The sequence below is a fragment of the Diuraphis noxia genome, unplaced genomic scaffold (genome assembly GCF_037042655.1).
Source record: "Diuraphis noxia isolate RWA-SAM2 unplaced genomic scaffold, SU_Dnox_SAM2 contig0003, whole genome shotgun sequence".
NCBI lineage: Eukaryota > Metazoa > Arthropoda > Insecta > Hemiptera > Aphididae > Diuraphis > Diuraphis noxia.
The window spans coordinates 58,948,380-58,969,701 of NW_028301713.1; the positions used below are offsets into that span (position 1 = coordinate 58,948,380).

The following is a 21,322-nucleotide window of genomic DNA, read 5'->3' on the forward strand; positions in this document are numbered from 1 at the left end:
AGCGAGTCTTAATGTCTTTAACAATTACTCAGCCACTCAGGTATGGACACCCACCCCCTACAAAATCGTTAAAGGTTAGCTATCGTTACGCCTGGTATAATGGGTTGGGCGCCACTGCTTATACATTATATTCAATATCGTTAATGCGGTTTGATTCTTGTGTAATTTTTTTTCATCTACGCCGCAACTTTATCAATCTGTAGGTACAATCATCACCTGCAGAGATGATTGACTATTATATTTTGAACTTTCTATACAGCTAGCAAAGTTTTGTATTACCACCAGTATATGTACCTTCTACGGTCACTTTAAATTTAAATTGTATTTGCTTACGATGACTATAAACAATTTAAATAAATTACTATTCTATAAAATGAAATGATCATAAGGATTTAATATACCATAAACACCACAAGCCAGGCATTTATGAAACTCATTCAATGCCAAAGCAATAGTTGTTAATACATAATATAATGGAATACCCTCTCCATAACACAGCACGCCTCTATAGAAATGTATAAAAACAGCTAGCTATCATCGCATGTTTTAGAGTTTCTATTGAACAAGTCTCCGAGGATAATCATACCAGCTTTACGTGTAAACATGGCTAACATAGCGTATTCGAGTGTGGACAACGAAGCATCCGACATTCTCAATAAGTATTTCGTTACCAGCTTTCGAAAAGGATACATTAAAGTTAATGATGTCGTGTTTCCCGTGTACTTCAAGAAGTTTGGACAACGCAGGATATGGACATCAGGCATCAGGGACGATGACATTTGGGTCTGCAGTTATCTAAAAACCGGTTTCAATTTATTTAAATATCCAGCTAAAAACGTATAATCTATATAGTTGAAAAATATCGAACAAGATTTTTTATGAAAAATTTAATTGACATCACATTCCAAACAGTTTAAAAATCATCGTTAAAATGTAGACATATTGACATGCGATTATAGCACTGCATAATAATAATTATAAATCCAAGTATTTTTTGTTTTATATAAATGTACTTATACCAGTTGTTAATAATAGTACCTATTGTTACAGACAACAGTCTGATAACAATGATTCTTTTCACAAAACTATAATAATTTACAAAAGATAATGAAAACAAGTTTAAAACTAAATAAACGAACTTGATTTTGATTAGTTTATTACAATACAATCACGATTCGAACATGCAACCTCTAAACATATTTTTAACATATATATAACCTATATTTCGTATGATTTATTTTTTCTATTGTCTGTGTCTATCTTAATAATGCGTTCTTTTATTATTATTAAATAGAATTTAAGCCCTTAGGTTTTTATTTAAAAAATATCACAAAAACTATTTTGTTACGATTCTAAAATACAAAATAAGGTCAATCTATTGAAATAGCATGAGAAATGTTAACTTTAATGTTTAAATACTATACGGCTATTGGTAAAATGTAGTGTAAAAGTTATTATAGATATTCAAAAAGAAATAATATTTTCAGAAATATTCTTCAGAACCAAGTTATATTGGTTATAAATTGCTTATAAAAAATAATTGAATAATAATAAAATATTAAATAATATTAATGTTATTTAGATGCCTGAATTTAAAATGCACTGCGTTTTTGAAACGTGCGATAAATAATAGTTTTTAATTTTTTTATAAACAAAAACGACTAACATACAGTATGTACTATACATGTACTATACATAATACAGTATAAATTAAATATAATATTTGACCTGTTCAAAAATTATTTTTTTAAACATTTTGTTTGAGATGATCGAAGCGAGACGAATACTTGACATCGGCATTATATCTTCACATTTTAATAGATATTGTAACAGAAACAAATTGCAAAGTACCCAAGAAATATTTAAAATAAGCCAATTACATTTAAATTTTAAGGTCCATTCATTATAGCAATGGACACGTTTTCCGGAAAAAAATCAAATAAGAATGCATAGATACACGATACCTGCCGTCCGTCACGATAACGTATTATTGGTTTGAAAAACATTGTTTTTTATGTATTTAAAATCTAACATAGTAATTATTAGAGATAATGAATAACAATATTTTACCTACGCCATTCTATTATGTATCATATTATTACTTTAGTATATATTTTATATGTATACAAGTATAGAAGTGTTGAATAGGAAATCATAGATATAGCGAGGCGATGATTGACATGCGAATATAATGTCATACCGTTAATCAATAATAATAAAAGAAAGTAGTGTTCTTCTTTTGTTGTCATATAATATTGCTCAGAGGCGTTTGTTTTTAGTGACTTTAACCAAAAGTATAAAAAATTTAAACCTATTATGTTTTAGGAACCACGTGGTGTCAGGAGATGACGTGGTGTATTGCAAACGATTTAGACCTCGAAGGTGCCAAACAATTTTTGCCCGAAAGATTTCCATTTTTAGAGAAACTATTCTACGTATCTTTCACTATACATATAAAATAACGTATATTTTTATTTAACAATTTTTACTATTGATTCAATTTTAGTCGGACGCCATTAAAATGAAAAAGTGCTGCCAGAAAAACCAAACCTCAAGCTACCGTTGTATGTGACCGATTCGATCAAGTTCATAAATTAATTAAAATCTCCGAGATTTATCAAGACTCATTTACCTTACAAGCTTCTATCAAAAAAACTTAGAGATCAAAGTACCAAAGCAAAAGTAAGATCTAAATTCTAAGTGATTAAGCTAAGTATTAGGTACCAAATTACTGCTGCGAAGATATTCTTATAAATACGTTTATCCGTTTTGAAGGTTTGATTCTGTAATTTTTTTCTATCCATTCAATATGAAATATTATACATTACACAATATTTTTTAGTCAATATTAAAATCAAAGGATTCCTTTTAAAGCTTCAACGCGAATGACCATAGTCACCCACAGTATTAAGATAATGTTTTTTTCGATAGTACCTACCACTTATTTAATCACGATGTTAAAATATCAAAAATAAATTTGAAATGTCATATGTTGAGAACCATACGAATATTTCAATTTATAAGTACATAAATTTAATATTTCCTTATATTAAAAATATAATAACAAACAATCTGTATACAATTTAGTACAGTAATATCTATTGTTATACGTATATAATTGAAAAAGAAATGAGTGGTGTAATGAGAACTAACCTCAACCACTAGTAAGACATTTTTATATTCACACATCGCATTTGGCGTACCCACCTATTTCACCGATTTACTAAGGAAGAAACTAGTTAATTTTGGAGTTAATAATGGAGTTACATTAAAATTGTTGCTATAGTCTTTAATAAAAAGGGTTATGATAATATGTTTATGTCACGCTAAATTCTCCGTCCTTATTGTACATTTCAGATTTTTAAATAGTAGGTAGGTACGCTCTTAACGATCGTACCATAAAATTATATTGTGAGTACTTTATTGATACAATAGTATTGTACACGTCAGTTTAGCTGGTAAATATTGTCGGCCTGAATGTCTCCACAAAAGTGTATTTAATATTTAATTTGGAAATTATAATCAACTTAGTTTTACTAACCGTTTAAAAATTATCATACTCTAATGTATAACTTATATGGAACACATTATAATCATTATATTTGTATAATTATTTAACCATTTCATTATCATAAATAATAATCAAACAATATTATGTGTGAACTTTCAGATCATTTACGTGGCCAGAAATCCAAAAGATACTTGTCTTGTCTTTCATATTTTCACCATTGTTGTTCGTTAGAGGGATATACAGGAAATTTTGAAGATTTTTGTAAATTGTATACTTTCGATTTCCGTGAGCAAATTCACCATTTATAAAAAAAAAAAAAAAGTAAAATGTAAAACAACGTACACTAACAACTTATGCAATTAAGTCTGCTTTAGCCGATTTTTTGATCACATTCTTGGCTACTATAGGATCGAAGAGACGATTTTCGATAACTCTTTTTAAAATACGAAGAAATGAAACAGGCAATTACATATTATTTTGATTTGCTAATTTTTTATTTGCTAATATTTGTTATCGATAATATCCGACGCTTTGCTAATTTTAATATTAACCTGTTAACATGGTTAAATTCTAATAACAAAATTTCCGTATAATTTTTTTTGGTCACATTTTAAACATTTTTAATTCACTATTTTGTCATATATTTACTTTTTAATTTACGACGACACGATAAGTTAATAATAATAAGTGTTAATTTTATTTTATTTTATTACAACATCAATAAGAAATAGATACTATAGTAATACAGCAATAAAGAAAAGTTGTAATTCAATCAAGAAAGCAGTCTTGAATGTGAATGAGTTAATTGACAGTTATAATTTAAATAAACAAGAATCCATACACAAAATTGCACCTGCTAATATTATTTATTACGAGAAGAAATAAAAGACAACTTATTAAAATTAAAAAGAAATAATATTAGAATTAATAAGTAAATGTATTACATTCAAAAGATTTAAAAAAAATATAATTAATATAATATTTGAGTACCTAATAATATTGAACCTTCAAAAATTGAACTTTTGGGTACAGTTGAAAAATAACAATAAGGGAAAAATGTTGCTTAAGTCTTATATTATAAATTATAATAAATTATGTTTAGGCTAATTATTATCAGTTAGACAAATTCTAAATACACATAATAATATTTTACATTCATAGATATATACACAATGTTATATATTAACATTTCGATGTAATAAATTTAAGTTTTGCGGGGGTGGAATAGCTGAGCGGCCTAAGGCGTCGGTTGCGACGCACGCAGTCGCCGGTTCGAATTTCGGTCACGGGCGGCATCCGCGCTCTTTGGGCATTTCGCGGTGTCTGGAGAGATAGCTAGGCCAAGACTGAAAATTGATTACGAGTGTATAATTGATTTATTACACCCTCCTTTGTGCCCAGTGAGTAAAATTCATTATCGACTGCTACGACAACTGCTAATATGTTCTGTGGATCCTGTAGTAAACCCGACATTATTTCTTACCTATCTTTCTCAACCACAGCATTTCCAGACTGACCAAGACGTGCTACGTCGTTTAAATAATTAATTGTATTGTGCTCAACGTGTCCTGCACGACGATCACTACAATCCATACGCCTTCGGTCAACATCAGGGACTCGAATACAAACAGTATCACCAGGTTTGGGTGGAGTGAACTTTTGTCTTGATGAACGTATTATTCTTTCAGTTTGTAATTCAAGTCCCATTCTTGCTGCCGCTCTATTTTGAATCACGTTTTTTTTTTTTTTAAATTCATGCGATCTAATTCACTTTGCTCAACATTATGTTCCACCATCTCAATGTTATTATATTGGATGTCCTGAATGAATTACCCGATTAAGTACCTAAAAGCTTCGTGTGAGAGAGAGAGATAGGTAGTGGATACAGGCAAACAGACAGATACCGTAATGTTAAATGCATCTCTGATAATATTATATAGATCATTAAACACCGTTGATTAAATTACTATACGCGCGTTTCTACTCAAACATAATTTTCCCTTCAGCTATTGTGTGAACAATATCATATCTTTAAACATTCACAATCATTACGTATGACATTATACACCACACACCAATCGTTGAACGTCTATACTCCAATTTTAACTAAAAATTTCTAACATTCATCAAAACTCAATATTGTGAATTACCGGTGACTGTGGGTAAACTTTTAATATTCATTCAAAATGTTGACATTCACCAAAAACAGCAGTGAGTGTCAACATTCACCTTAACATAATATAATATAACAGATAGTATACTACTGCATGCTGTTGCTACACTATTGTTAGATACTACTTACTAGTTCCTATTATGATATTATTTTAACAACATTTTTAATTTGTTTGAATAGGATTTACGTGCGGTAATTCGTCGAATAGCTAAATTTTTGATTTAGAATTATTTAAAATAAGAACCAAATATTAATATGACAGTATGTAGTTGTTTATAATTATTAGATAAATACCTATATTTTTTATAAACTTCAATTGATTATATAGTATATTATCATATTTTATCAGAGGCGTACTCAGGAGTCAGGATTTTTTAATGGGGGGGGGGGGGGTTTGAACATTTTGTTTTTATCACTGGGACTTTGTCATCTTCTTTTTAAAAATGTTGATAGATTATCAACATTGATGTTTGATAGAGATCTAATCTTACTTATCTTACTTACTTATCTAATATTACAGTTTTTAACAGATAATGCATGCAATCGTTGTATATTCCATGTTGACATACAATTTAAAATAGATATATTTTGTTTACTTTTTCCCTTAAAAAATTTTTTTTCAGAAAATTGCTCCTGTGAGTTATATTATATATAAGCACGAACGCACAAGACTACATAGGTTAGTGAGGTCATGGGGGAGGTTCAACCCCCCCCCCTCCCCTTGAGTACGCCACTGTATTTTATTAAAAATGTATTCCTAGTATAAAATCTTTTTACGTAATATAATATGTCTACAAGGCCGTAGGTAATACAATAAATACATCAATATTTGAATACATCATTTAAAATAATTTATTATTTAAAAACTATGAGTCTAAATATTTGAAGTAAGCAGCCAGTTATTCATTAAAGACACTCATAGGTTAACTACAAATTTTAATATTATGTGATAATTATTAACGGGTCATTTAATTACTTTAAAATGTTGACAGGAAATATTAAAATAATGGCAAATTATTTCTAGTTTAAGGTTTTGGCGTCTAAATTACAGGGTGTCTCGTGAAGATTTACCCATTGCGATATCTCACGAAATAATGGAGATATCAAAATTCTGGTTTTGTTATAAGACTCACAGGGATAAAAACTACAATTTTTTAATTTATTTAAATGTTTTGGTGAACAATTAAAAAATGTTTTTTTTCATTTAATTATTTCCAAAAAAATTATTTTCAAAACATTAAAATAAATTAAAATATTTAATAAGTGTAGTTATTATCCTTGTGAGTCTTATTACAAAACCAAAATATTTATATCTCCATTATTTCGGGAGATATCACAATAAGTAAATCCTCGTGGGACATTCTGTATAAGTCATTAAATGTTTCTCTTTTAAACTGCATATTTTTTTTATGTAAAATCAATGTGGCATATTTTGATCTGTTTGATATTTAATTTTATGTAACATAGATAATTTAGTTAAGACTTTTCTAATAATTTAGAACTGATTCCAATCTATGAAAAAAAGTTAGCACGTTGATAAGACTGTGACTTAAATTTTCGATTTATTTAGTTCATTTTCTTTAAGTCAGTATATACAGGATGATTCTTTTAAGTGGGTACACTAATTATTATCTCGAAAAGTATTTACATTTTTCAAAATATTTTTATACATGGTTTCAAGTTGTTAAAAAACCAACGTTTTCATTAAAAAATTATATTTTTAAATATTTTTTTTCCTTATATTTTTTTAAGTTTTTACTTTTTTGAATGACAACATAGAGTTTTAATTTCATATTCTAAAGCAGAATATTTTTCTAAGTATTTTGATTTATAAAAATCGAAATTTATAGGGCTAGTAGTTTTTAAGTTATAAGTATTTAAAGTTTAGATTGGCAGAGCGGAGTGGTACGGGGTTACCCCGCAAAATGTTTGTCCACTACTCCGCTTGTCTAAACTTTAAATACATATAACTCGTAAACTACTCGTCCTAAATTCGATTTTTATGAATCAAAATACTTAGAAAAATATTCTGCTTTGGAATATGAAATTAAAACTCAATGTTGTCATTCAAAAAAGTAAAAAACTTAAAAAATGATAAGGATAAAAAATATTTAAAAATATAATTTTTTAATAAAAACGTTGATTTTTTAACAACTTGAAACCATGTAAAAAATATTTTGAAAAAAGTAAATACTTTTCGAGATAATTAGTGTACCCACTTAAAAGAATCACCCTGTATACATTCAGGAAAACTTTATTCTATTGGATTTTAGATTCTAAATGGAGAGATGATAATTTGTTTTTGGAATAATACAATTTATAAAAATAGTGAAGAAGAATTTAAAATTTTCATTAAAACTTTAAAATGTTATTTAATAATATAATTTGTACATACAACGTTTTTCACATGTTTATACGAAGATTTTTATATGGATACTTATAAACTAAGAGTGATATAAAAATATTATTTATATATATATAAATATAGTGTCAATGATATCAATTCGTTTCAAAAACGAGGCCAGTTCCCTTCAAATTTTCTTCTGTGAATTTGTCAAATTTAGCTGATAGCTCTTCTGACATGTAGTTTTTCCAGTCTCCAACTTTTCCTTTCCTAATAAATGTTTCGTCAGGATTCGTCTCGTTTAATGGTTGTTTTTCCATCATAGCAAGTATTGGTTCTAAATTCAGTGCAGGGTTCTTTTTCATGCTGTTGAAGCTCAAGTGATCTTCGAGAGCGGAGACCTGTTCATCAGTCAAATCTTTGTCGAGAAAATCTGATACTTGTCTGATGGCTCGTTTTAGGTCCTATAATATTGTTCAACCAAGACAAAAATATTTTAATATATTTTTTAGGGGATAAAAAAAATAAAATGTTCAAAATATAAATCTAAGATATATGCACCTAAAGAGGTGATACTATGCAACTAAACATGCACTACTCATTATAAATGCAAACCTAATAAGCAGTCCTAGACTCCTAGTAAGCAAGATTACGTATTAAATTTTACTATATTTAAGAAATCTAAAAACATATTTTTTGTTAAAAATTTAAAAAATTTAATAATTTTTTTTGTCAAACTATACATTTATAATATTTGTATAAAAATATTGATGTTGACTATTTTATTTAAAATTATTAAAATATTAAATTTTTTTGCAATAAAACCAATCTTTTAACGAATCTTTATAGTAAACCCTTGAAAATAAAACCTCCCAAAAACTATACATTAGTATTTCTAAATTTTAAATCTAGAAGTCTTTAGAGACGAGCACGCATTTTTATTAGATCAAATATCTCATATTTACATTCCGAACATATAGTTTATGTAAATACATAGCCCCGCTTGAGACATATCCTAAGCATAATAGGTATAGTTATTTTATCATAACCACGACCCTTGCTCACCTTTTTCATGTCCTCGTACTTGATGAACAACACGTTGGATTTGTCTTTTTGTTCCCAGAAGCCTAGTATGTGATCCCAAATGGGTCCGATCGGTGTCTTTCCTTGTATGAAGAGATCACAAAACTCTTCGAACGACCCATGTAAGCCGTGTACTAGTTTGCAATAGTGATAATAAGATACGCACATGTCCTTTGGGTTGCGTGTCACGTAGATGATTTTCGGCTTCACGTTTTCCAACTGTTCGGGCAACAATGGGACTGGCAAATGTGTTTTTATGAATCTAGGCGACGGCATGTTCTCCACTTGTTCTACTGAGTTTCCAAGTTCGTCTTTTAATTTGCTAGTGTCATTGCCCATAATAGCTGTTAGTCTAAACAATATATTCCATCAATATATGATAGTATAAATTATTTCATACTTGTAATAAGTACGACAGATCTAGATGGCGTATACCTATATTTGATTATACTACGTTCTTAAAGTCAGATAGAGCAGATTGCGGCAACTTACATAGGAATGTGACCAACAACTGCGTTATTCGATTTTGTGTCATTAATCATTTTAACGTAAAAATAAAGAGGCATATTTTATTACTTGGTCGATTGCATTTATCCATTATTTTCGATTGAACAGATTATGTAGGAATATAAATATAAATATATTTAATTATCTGTTTATCTATTTACATATTTATTTATCTCTACAAAAAGAATTAAAACATTATAATTTTTTTAATTCATAATTTAATTTGAATTGTTAAAATATACTTGTTATATATTTTATTTCAATTCAATATTTTAACTCGAGTCTTAATATTTACTATACATTTTTATTATTTTAATGATTAATCTACAACAATGTTTAACTATATTTATAGACATAGTTGATAAGTATAGGTAGTGTTTTAATTAAATCGTTGTTATGTACTGTAGATAACTGTAGCATATATCTTATATGATACATTCATTAATAAATGAATGAATAAAAAAATGATTGATATTATTCCAGTATTTATCATTGGATAAGTATATTTAAATATATGTCAGAGAAAAATTTATTTTCATTACAAGTATTATAAGCATAGTGTGCTAGAAATATATAAATATAATAGGTAGTAAATACATAGAATTTGTTGAAGGTGTATCTTACTCTAATAACGGTGTCCTTAGTTGTCCAATTATGCTCTTGGCTTTAACGAAATCCAAGTCATTGCAAATACACCAAACCATTTCTTGAGCCCAAGTACTTCCTAAAGTAGATTTAACAGAGACAAAAAAGTTTTAGTCAATATTAACGTATTAGTCATGTCGCACTATTGTTTGAAAACGCAGTGTCGTTGTTCATATCTCATTAAGAACCCGCGCGGAAGTAAATTACTAAAATTATTACCTGTTCTTGGATACGACACAAGCCATACATCATCAGGTCTGACCTCCATGTTTTTAATTCTCTGGCCCAAATCCTTGTACTTGGGCGGAAGTATACATTTGCCTGGGTTTACTTCGATCAGACAGTCTTTAACACCGAACAAATCGTCCAGCCTCTTAGCGAATTTATCCTCGAGATTTTCGTATTTAATATACATCTTTGAAAATGTGTATTATATTATGTGAAATAAGCGTTAAATTTTGTTTTTTTATGAAGTAAGCAAACAACGGTGTAGTCTAGTTATGCTGACCCACACGACTCAATTGAATTTGATCAGAATGTACCCAATCGTTTTCTTCTTTTAAACTATATACTTTCTCCTAAACTTGTTTCTTGGGGGGAAGTGAAAGTAATAAGTGTGTACTCACTTTCTCTTGCGTAATTACGAAGGTCAATACGTTATGAAAAATGTATATTTTATTATTGTTTTAGGTGCTCAGACTATGTTATATATTTATATGATTATTTCTATAATAATATTATACATCGTCGGAAACATAATTATTTACATTTTAATAATTTAATTAATTTTATAAATTATAAATGATCTGGATTTAATTAAATATTAAATCTCTGTAATTTTGTAGTAGGTAATAATTGGAGACACTACAACATGTAGTGGTTCTAACCACCGTTAGTCTATCTGCTCGTTCGAAGTTTGCTTTCACTATTTCGTAATACCTTCCATCACTGAAAAAGAAAACAAACATGAATACATAAAATGTACATTCGTGTTAGAAAAAAATAAATAATTTGTTTTGATTGCATAATATTATATTTTTACTACGTATTACCTTAAAACCAAGCATTTGAGTTTCAAACATTTTACTCGAAAAATATCAATCGCTTTTTGGCTTTTATCCGAAAATCTTAAATTATCTGGATCCCATTTCAATTCGAGTCTTTCTAATTTTGGGCAATTTGTAGCTATACCATCCATAAGTTGATCTACTAGTACGTTACCAGATAATCTCTCTTGAGTTCCCATAACCATAATTCTGTAAAAGATAATCATTACGAACTTATTGATTTCTAGTATTTCGAGTTTTTGTATTTTTGTGATTTTCTTTATTTTTGAAATATTTTTATCAAGAATTATTACTTATAAGTTATTAATCATTATATTGATAGTTTATAAGATATTTTATTAAAATGTATTACATTTTATTTTATTATGACATTTGATCAACCATTTAGGTAAATATAAGTGAATGATATTGCTTTATAAATATATTTACATGACATTGTTGAGAACTGGTAGGACCGTGTTCCACAGTTGATCGGTAATATGTGGCATGCCGGCCAAAGAAAGGCCCTGTAGTTGATGTCCATAACGGGACAAAAATTTATAAAGTCCCTCGTCCGACAAATTGTCCGAATAGTCTAAGTTTAGCGCGATCAGGTTCCTGACGTTACCCTGTTCCATGAACGTACTTAACACAGTGTCATTGAATCCATTTAATTGGCCAGCGCTCAAAAACTTCAAATTCGGTATCCGAACTAACATATCGATTAGGCATTCGGTAGAGAGATCGGTCCCAGATACGTCTAATTCTTGAATCGAAGATTTTTCCCATTCTACTTGCATTAAATACTCGCTGATGAGATCTAGTAAATTAAATTGCATTCGTCAATCGATTTATAATTATTTGTCATTATGCCGTACAAGTGCATATAATATTTTAATTACTCGTTTGATTCATCAAAAGGCACCTGAGCCTTTTGCTTCTCTGAAATAACGTTTTCAGTGTAGATCCCGTGACCTTGGAGCAATAGTTCACGGCCAGACACTCCAGTTGTATACAATTGGAGCTGAACGCGTCAATGTGACTGTCGTCGATGAAGTTAATCCCATATAAGTTTATGACTCTTAAGTTAGGCGTCGCCGATTTAAGCTTGTGCACGTTTATCACTTCGTAGATCTCTTCCTCTTCCTCTTCGACTTTTTCATACGTACCTGCGGGCCGTGAATTTATAAATAATATTAATGCACACATAATATTGCGGTACGAGCAGTGACACCCGACTTGCCTATCAGGTGGATTATTTCCAGCCCGTTGATGAAGTTGTAAATCTTTCTCATGAACCCTTCCATGAAGATCACTTCCGATAGGCACACGCAGAGATATTTCAACTTGGTGGGGAACGCTTGGAGCTCGCTAAAATCGTGTAACTGCATAGCGGTCGAGAAGTCGAGTAGCATATGTGTGAGATTTGGACACCTATTGGCCAGTTCGTGCAAGACTGTGTGCGTTATAAGCTCGATTGGCAGCTCGATGTAGCGCAAAGAAGAGCCGAATCGCACACTAAATAAAATTATTATACACATGTCGGCAGGGTTAGGTGAAAATCGCAAGCACAATATTTGTAGGTACGTGAACACCTACCACTATATACATATTCAGGTTATAACGGAAAGAACTGAAAATGTGGATGCCACTAACGCTCAATATATGCAATACATTTTTTTCTCATTAAAATTTTAAAAAAAATTTTGTTTTAAAATACTGGTTATTAGTAGGTACAAAATATGTTTTTACATACATAGGATAGTCACTATATTATTCTTTCGGTTACACCTGTATTATAATAGAGAGATAGAACATGTATTTATTTTTAGCAATTTAGTCACCTGATTAGAGACAACAGAAAGTCCAGAGACGTGACGTGGAGTCCCGATATTTCTGGTCTCAGAGATACACTGTACCACAGAGACGTGTTGTATGCAATTGTGCGCCACTTTCTACACACTCTTGACATACTACATATTTCTTTGTGGCTCAGGTATGAAAATATGTTCAGCAAAACTTTATCCGGCAATTTTTCGATCGTCTAAATAAAATAGATAAATCAAGTATAGGTAATAATTATACTAAATATTCGGCAACGATGCAACACATTATATTATTCTCACATACATTCACGTAAGCACGACTATAATACTAAAATTGTTAAACTTTCGACCAGCAGAATTGTAAATAACGATCATTGTATTCTTGTCAAGACATCACGCTTTTAAATTAATGTTTACGTGAGGCCATACAACTATAGTTGAATTTTATTTCAGTATGATTTTACTTTTTACATGGGTAAAACATAAAATTTAATAATAAACAATTGTATCATACTATGGATTGCATATAATTCGTAATTACTATGATAATTATATATTATGGTCATTGGCCATAAATTTTTATAATTTTAGAAAGGGGAAAAATCTGTATACTCTATGAATATATTTTAGAACTCATCTGTTTATATTCAATAGGTAGTAATAATCTTGTTCACCTTCGAAAATTAAATTTAAAAAAATTATACATCCTTATAGTTTATATAATATATTTAACTGAACATTCAATATTACTTCTTTGTTTATGTTTTCTTTTCAGTTTAATACCAAGTTATTTATTATAATGTGTAAATTAATTTTTTATTCATAAATTCAATTTTGTAGAAATAAAATGTTTATGAAATTGGATATTTTTAAATAAGTAAGCATACTAACATTTGTTATTAAGTTATTATTATTATTATTATTATCATCAATTTTTGTAAATAAGAAAACCATTTTAGGGATTTGGTACTTTTACATATATATTGTAAATTATGTAATATATTTCTACATGATCACGTTTTCAAAATATTTAGATTAATAATAATAAGCTATTGATTATTTATTTTATGGCACAAAGTTATTCACACCGTTTAACGGCAAGTCTTTAGTGACTCAAAAGTTATTAACAATAATATATATAATAAATTATAATAATTTGCAATTTAATAAATATAATGATTTTTGGAAAAAATTAATTGAAAGTTCCAATATTAAAAATTTAAAATAAATTACTAATAGCATATAATAATAATAATAATATATACATTGTATTTATACATAATAATATAGTCTGACATACCAGAGTCGTTTTTCAGTCATTATTATTTGTTTCATTTATAATTGAACTCAAATTGAACACATCAATTACATTGTGGTCGGTGACCTACTCAATGACGGTGTTCACTCGACATCTATTACAAAGCAGTCCTAGTTTCCTGATTTGCTATCTTAGAATTAGAATACATATATTTGGAATTCATATAAATATAATAAATACCTAATAATCATGAAGTTTTTAAGAAATTGTTCTCTTACAAAAAGTGTAGTATTTGTTGAATTTTTTCAATTTCGTAGATTAATAACTCTATTTTAATATAGGGCACTTGCAGAGCTGCAGCTATCTACCATACGACATACACTAACAATAACGTTAAAATGTTTTTGTAAAAATCGTCATCGTCAAAAAAACCAATGCGTAGACCTCACTAAAAGCTGGATAAAGCTGGGTATCATGTATATAATACAATAAAATAGCACGGCGTTTAATTTTCAATAAAGTCTATTATATACTCGTATTATATAAATTAAATACTATTGGTCAGACCGACAAAAATTAATATACACACTTGACAATAATTGGCTCTTTCTAAATTAGTATAATATTGTTATTTAAACGACACATTACAGTTAGATTGACATTCACCATCAACACGAGCGAATTCAAAGGAACATATTATTATTATTATTGTATTTACAATCATTTTCAGATCATACTGTAAGGTACTGATTATAGGTAAATAATAACAGTTTTAAACCAACGTTTCTTCCTAATGATAAAATCTCTTGCAATAGGAATAAACCCCCCCCCCCCCCCCGGTTATGAAAAACTTAATCATAAGGAATAGAAACCCTATCGGTGATATTAGATAACTATATAGTATTGTACAAACATATAGACATAATATGATGTTAAATTGTCAACATATAAATAATAATGTTAAATGTACACAGTACACACTTTTAAGAATTAGTACCCCATAAAATAGAAAAATTGTTATTATATTTTTTGTTTTTAAAAAACGTAACTGTAATGGACCATTATTTATTTATTTTTTTTTATTTTGTACATTATGACAGATTTTTTACTTAATATTATGATAAATTAAAATAGTTTCGACGTGTGTACAACCGTATTCAATGTTATTTTTTTAAATTTTAATATGTTCTCCCTTTATTAATTTATTTACAACACTAAAGACATTACAGTTAATAATATACAATTATCTATTATGATATGATCCGCGCGATGCAGACACCTTATCATCGCCTTACCGTTCCGGCGTAAGGGCTCTTGGCGGGTCCTCCTGTACCGTCATCGATATACACCTGAGAAGCCTCTAATGCTAACTGCCCCCATACCTATATAATATGTATATAATAGGATACGATGGTTATAATATCATTGTCGTTATTGTTATAGTTGATAAAATGTTTAATACTGACGTCTGACGATATATCCATTGTCTGCGGTCAAGTCGAAGAAAATATATACGCTAGTGAATTAAAAACAAAAAATAATATTATGATATTATATTGTTGTATACCTGGTATTATGAAATATAACGCACATCTACGAACAACAAGAAATATGGCAAACGGATCGGATAGACGAGAAGCCGAATGCCGGTCGCATAGTACCTACGTCGTATACGTACGTAATGGCGCGGTGAACGCGGGCTAAGTTATTTTTAAAAACCTATCGAACCCGCAGCCGCCGACGCAGCCGCCACTGCTTTCTAAGAGGAAAAATCTCGTTTTATTCGTGCTACACACTATAAATACACGCAAACCGGGTACCCACGCCAATGATCCCCCCCGTTCATCAAAACCCATAAAACGCACCGAGTGTGCGACGATTATAAATTGTTGGCATTTTTATTTTTTGTATAAAACCACGAAAAACGGAGAGAAAACTCTCGAAACTCCACCGGTCTGCATATAGGTGTGTTTTATTATTTATGATTTTACCGTCTTGACTCCTCGGACGGATCCTCGATTGTCTCTGGACAGGACATTGGCCGTTGTCACGTCCACCGACAGCCACGAATCCATTACAATAAGTAGACTATTACGTTTGCCTGCAGTCGATACTTGACACGGTTATATAGGATGTGCACGATTTGTCCTTAAATAGTTATAATATGATATAGCAACTGTTGGTCACCGTGCTTTATAACATAAAAATTATTATATTTTCATTATTTTTATGTCATTGGTCATGTCCGATCAATGTGCCTGTACCGGAAACACTGATCGCCGATTTTCGGGTGTCGTGATGAATGGGCCCGCGGGAACCGAACGGAATCGAACAATCGAATCCCATCGACTGTGACCGCCCAGGAGACGTCTGAAAATAGATTAACAGATGAACGTGAGCACCGGTAGAATACTATAAATACGACTACGTGTAATTGGATGATAAATCGTGGCTCCTCATGCCGATTATTATGACGTACAGGACACATCGGAGAATATAGTATAATATATAATTAATGTGCATATACGCATAGCCCTATATAATTAGTTAAAGGTTAGGTTAGGTTAGGTTAAGTTTGATCTTAACTTTATTAAATTTCTACGAGTGAAATGTACCGATCTCGGACAACAGCGCCAAATACAATTACGCTTTAATTGATCAATTCATCGACCTATTACTCTTCAGTTGTTAATGCTGAAACGTATATTGAGTGCAAATTTGTCGCATTCGCTATTTGGTCTGTTAAATATCCAACCGTACAGGGTCTTACTGCCTCGAAAATACAGACCGTACGAATGTTGTCATCTATAACGAAATCCTTAACAACTGCCGGGCTTAAAACTTTTATAGTAGAACAAAGCCACATTCAGTTTTTTTAAGTACGTTAAGCCAGCCCCCCCCCAAGGGAAAATCTATAAACAAACTATACACATATTTAGCACGTGATTCGCACGAATTCGCACAACCCTCCTTCCACCCGAAAAAAAAAATTCGCAAGGGTACATACACATATGTAACTATTCAGTCTTGTAAAGTTTTCGAAGTATTTAAACACTTGTAATAAAATACGTGTTAAAGTTAATAATTAATAATTCATTGTTTTATTGTTATTTAAATAAAGGAATAATACTCCATAATATTATAGTGTATTCGTATGTATTATGTATAGGTTTCATAGAATATAATTCATATAATTAAACTAAATAAGTAATTAGGTAATAGGACAATTTATATTATAATATTTGAATAGAAAAGAATAAAAAAAAAATCGATTATGAAAAAACAATTGGAATAGAAATAAAAAACCTAAATAGAATAAAAAAATCAAATATTAAAAACCTAAATAGAATAAAAAATTATAAAAAACCCTAAAAAAAATAGAAACCAAAAAAGAATAAAACAAAATGATTTTGAAAATACAATTAGAATAGAAATAAAAAAACGAAATAGAATAAAAAAATTAAAAATTAAAAACCTAAATAGAATAAAACACAAAAGAGAATAAAACAAAATGATTTTAAAAATACAATTAAAAAAGAAATAAAAACGAAATAGAATAAAAAAATTAAAAACCGAAATAGAATAAAAAAAATCTAATGGACCCCCCATCTTATTTTTTTTACCGGGCGGGGTTTTTTTTCGCAAATTCTGTAAACCGATTTGCAAAATGTTGGGAGCAATTTGAAGTTTGTGGCTCAAAAGGGAGGGCTGCGTGAAGTTGTCTCCCGCATCTTATTTTTTTTATTCTGGGTGGGAAATTTATTTGCGAATTCTGAAATCCAATTTACGTGGGTGGCCAACGTCACGCACTTTAAGAATACATGGTATAACCGTATACATTCTACCTATGTGAAGTTAGCATTACATTTTTATTGAAACCGTTCAAAAACCTTCCAACAAAGTCCATTTGAACATTGTTGGACATTTGTTGGAGCCTACCCTCCTCCCACCATTTAGTTATTCAATGTCATAAAAAATACATTTATAAAAATCAATTTCTTAATAAATAATGCAAATTCAAAAAATATATACAATAAAAAATTTAAATATATTTTAAAAAGTTGATTTTTTTTAATATATATATTTTTTTTAATTCTTTATTTAGTTTCATTTTTTATTATATTAGTGTTTTTTACAAGGTTAAAGATGAATAAAAATATTCTATTTTTATAAAAAATATGTATTAAATAAAAAAATTATATTTATAAAAATTAATTTTTTAATAAACAATGCAAATTATAAAAAATATATTTCATAAAAAATTTAAATTATATTTTAAATAATTGATTTTTATAAATAAATTTTTTTATAATTTTTTTTTAAATTCTTTATTATTTTTACTTTAATTTTTTATTCTATTTAGGTTTTTTATTTCTATTCCAATTGTTTTTTCATAATCGATTTTTTTTATTCTTTTCTATTCAAATATTATATTATAAATTGTCCTATTACCTAATTACTTATTTAGTTTAATTATATGAATTATATTCTATGAAACCTATACATAATACATACGAATACACTATAATATTATGGAGTATTATTCCTTTATTTAAATAACAATAAAACAATGAATTATTAATTATTAACTTTAACACGTATTTTATTACAAGTGTTTAAATACTTCGAAAACTTTACAAGACTGAATAGTTACATAAGTGTATGTACCTTTGCGAATTTTTTTTTTCGGGTGGAAGGAGGGTCGTGCGAATTTTCAAATTAGGCGTGCGAATTCGTGCGAATCACATGCTAAATATGAGTATAGTTTGTTTATAGATTTTCCCTTGGGGGGGGGGGGGGGCTGGCTGGCCAAACGTACGTAGTTTTTTTTTTGTTTCAGTAAACTTTTACTAACAGTTTTTAGGTACCTATAATTCAAAGTTTCAAAATCACTATATTGAATTTTGTACACGATACCACTGCGCCAATGCTATTTATTTACGTTGATTTTTGCACACGTTTGAAGGATATACATATAATATAGGTAACAAGTTCAGACTACAATATCTACAGATATTTCAGAAATTATTTATACCTATATAAAACGTGTGAAGATAATATTAACAAATGCGGCTCAATAATTTTTAAATTTACTTTAGAGGCATAAATTTAAATAAAATAAAAAATGTAATCGATATATCTGGTAAAGATATTCCATTATGTGGCCATTCAGTATACATACTACATACCTAGCTGCAGATTTGATCTTATAATAGGAGTAGAAATTACAGTTAAATTAAAGTATATAATGTATATAAAGTGGCATACTAATGTAATTGAAAAGCTATTATATTTTTGAAGACTGACTATTTGTTAACTATGTATTAAATTAAATTTTAATCATTATAACCAACCCAACTACCGTAGTTACATATATACATATAGTACGTATATATATATATATATATATAAACGTCTTACGTAAAAATTTACTGTGTTTTATATATATTCATTTAGCGTATATGATGCATATGCAATACTATTAATAAATAATTTCGTCTGTTTAACATCTAATAATGATATAAAATAATTGATAATGAAAATACTTATATAAACAATATTTATACATCGACATATTGTTATTATTTGAAATTAGCATTTACGAGATGACTGTTACACGAACGTGTTAAGTGAAAGATAAGTATTATATGTTATATATAGGTTCCTATTTGGCCATATGGCTATATTATAATATGGCAATATGTTGTAACATTTATTAATTCGTAGTTTAGAACTGTTTATAGGTATAAAACAAATATTAGTCATTTTAAATGTATAGGTTTAAGCGTATACGTCATAATAAAATATGTTTATACAATAATTTTATTGTTATAAAAGATTATTAATACTATTTTTATGATGAAATATTGATAGATTATTAATTTATTACTCAGATGTTTAAAAAAATTACAGTATCACGCGTAATAGCAGTGGTGACAAGGTTCATACTAAGCTAAATATTGCAAATTTATAAATTTAATATAAATACTTACCGCCAATTTTTTTCTATTGAGACAGAAATTCTTAGTACTTATGAAACAAACTACAATTTTTTTTTATCTTGGTTACGTGACTATAAGGAAAAAAAGAACTTTTAGCGTTATATGATCAAACAATGCATACATCATGACGCAGACCATCTCCAAATAATCCAAATAAATACATTCTACCTGCACAAGAATGCTTATTATTATAGTGCATATTCAACAACTTGGTTGATAGTAGGGGGAAATTTGCCTTCGTACCCTCCTTCCAGTACTACCAAATATTTTATAGCGAAGACAAAGGAATGATCGTTTAAAAATAGATTCAAATAATATTCACCTAATTTCGCTGCATTCCTTTACCACATAGAAATGTATTGCAAGTTATTAATTATTGAAGACCAAATAACTTCCGAATTAAGTATAAAAGTATTTAAGTTTACATATTATAATTTTATTTTTAGATAAATATTTTTTTTCGTTTAGATTAGACGGTGATCGGATAGAGGCTTGACCCACTTAAATTACCTAAATTGGTGAATGAATAACCTAATACCCGTATTTAAAAAGTATAATGAGAGTGATATGAAGGGTACAAAAACCTTTATTCTTGCACTTTAAAAAAACTGTAACTATTTTAATAAGTTAATTTTAAAAAAATCCGACGAAGTTCCTTCTTAATTATTGTTCTCTATAAATTGCATGATAGATGTATTACTTACTCTTAAACCACTTTGTATTGCCGTTTCTTTTGTTTTTCATAGAAATAATTTTCAGCTGAAAATGGCAGGTATAGCGTATCTTTAACAACTATCACAGCGCCTGACACAAGTTACATTATGGCAATTACACATACAAATAAGTAAATGCTATGCGTATAGAATACTAGAACGCATCGTGTATCGACTATAATAATATCAATACTCACTAAAACATAAACAAATT

General features: G+C 28.8%; 3 protein-coding genes across 9 annotated transcripts; 1 reads left to right on the forward strand and 2 right to left on the reverse strand.

The window, feature by feature from the left end:
- The first annotated feature begins 566 nt into the window (after nt 1-566).
- Nucleotides 567-4,000, forward strand: LOC107168574 (luciferin sulfotransferase-like). Its single transcript, XM_089224136.1, has 4 exons — nt 567-805; nt 2,326-2,435; nt 2,507-2,682; nt 3,671-4,000. The coding sequence occupies exons 1-3, from the start codon at nt 604-606 to the stop codon at nt 2,570-2,572; spliced, it is 378 nt and encodes a 125-aa protein (XP_089080262.1). The 5' UTR covers nt 567-603; the 3' UTR covers nt 2,573-2,682; nt 3,671-4,000.
- A 4,030-nt stretch (nt 4,001-8,030) lies between these two features.
- LOC107173744 (luciferin sulfotransferase-like) lies at nt 8,031-10,965 on the reverse strand. Its single transcript, XM_015524440.2, has 4 exons — nt 10,483-10,965; nt 10,243-10,342; nt 9,094-9,463; nt 8,031-8,492 (listed from the first exon to the last, which is right to left on the reverse strand). Exons 1-4 carry the CDS (start codon nt 10,676-10,678, stop codon nt 8,184-8,186), a joined length of 975 nt encoding a protein of 324 aa, XP_015379926.1. The 5' UTR covers nt 10,679-10,965; the 3' UTR covers nt 8,031-8,183.
- A 57-nt stretch (nt 10,966-11,022) lies between these two features.
- FipoQ (F-box/LRR-repeat protein FipoQ) lies at nt 11,023-21,248 on the reverse strand. Of its 7 annotated transcripts, XM_089224134.1 has the most exons (11): nt 21,100-21,247; nt 20,387-20,563; nt 16,385-16,763; nt 15,860-15,909; nt 15,689-15,775; nt 13,154-13,353; nt 12,553-12,827; nt 12,212-12,478; nt 11,760-12,129; nt 11,316-11,519; nt 11,023-11,211 (listed from the first exon to the last, which is right to left on the reverse strand). In XM_089224134.1, exons 4-11 carry the CDS (start codon nt 15,875-15,877, stop codon nt 11,076-11,078), a joined length of 1,557 nt encoding a protein of 518 aa, XP_089080260.1. In that variant the 5' UTR covers nt 15,878-15,909; nt 16,385-16,763; nt 20,387-20,563; nt 21,100-21,247; the 3' UTR covers nt 11,023-11,075. The 7 variants fall into 7 exon arrangements, with proteins under 7 accessions (XP_089080260.1, XP_089080261.1, XP_015363489.1 ...); XM_089224135.1 differs by lacking the exons at nt 15,689-15,775; nt 15,860-15,909 and having other exon boundaries at nt 16,385-16,541; nt 16,658-16,763; nt 21,100-21,248; XM_015508003.2 differs by lacking the exons at nt 15,689-15,775; nt 15,860-15,909 and having other exon boundaries at nt 16,385-16,584; nt 16,658-16,763.
- Between the last annotated feature and the right edge of the window lie 74 nt (nt 21,249-21,322).

Bases quoted from the DNA above. Each gene is read 5' to 3' on its own strand.
- LOC107168574 (XM_089224136.1), top strand. From the start codon at position 604: ATGGCTAACATAGCGTATTCGAGTGTGGACAACGAAGCATCCGACATT. The intron at 806-2,325 runs GTTTCAATTTAT...ATTATGTTTTAG, and splicing joins CTGCAGTTATCTAAAAACCG to GAACCACGTGGTGTCAGGAG. The intron at 2,436-2,506 runs GTATCTTTCACT...ATTCAATTTTAG, and splicing joins TTTTAGAGAAACTATTCTAC to TCGGACGCCATTAAAATGAA.
- LOC107173744 (XM_015524440.2), bottom strand. From the start codon at position 10,678: ATGTATATTAAATACGAAAATCTCGAGGATAAATTCGCTAAGAGGCTG. The intron at 10,343-10,482 runs GTAATAATTTTA...AATCTACTTTAG, and splicing joins TGTGTCGTATCCAAGAACAG to GAAGTACTTGGGCTCAAGAA. The intron at 8,493-9,093 runs GTGAGCAAGGGT...ACAATATTATAG, and splicing joins AGTACGAGGACATGAAAAAG to GACCTAAAACGAGCCATCAG.
- FipoQ (XM_089224134.1), bottom strand. The intron at 11,520-11,759 runs GTAAATATATTT...TATCTTTTACAG, and splicing joins CCAGTTCTCAACAATGTCAT to AATTATGGTTATGGGAACTC. The intron at 11,212-11,315 runs GTAATACGTAGT...TTTCTTTTTCAG, and splicing joins CTCAAATGCTTGGTTTTAAG to TGATGGAAGGTATTACGAAA.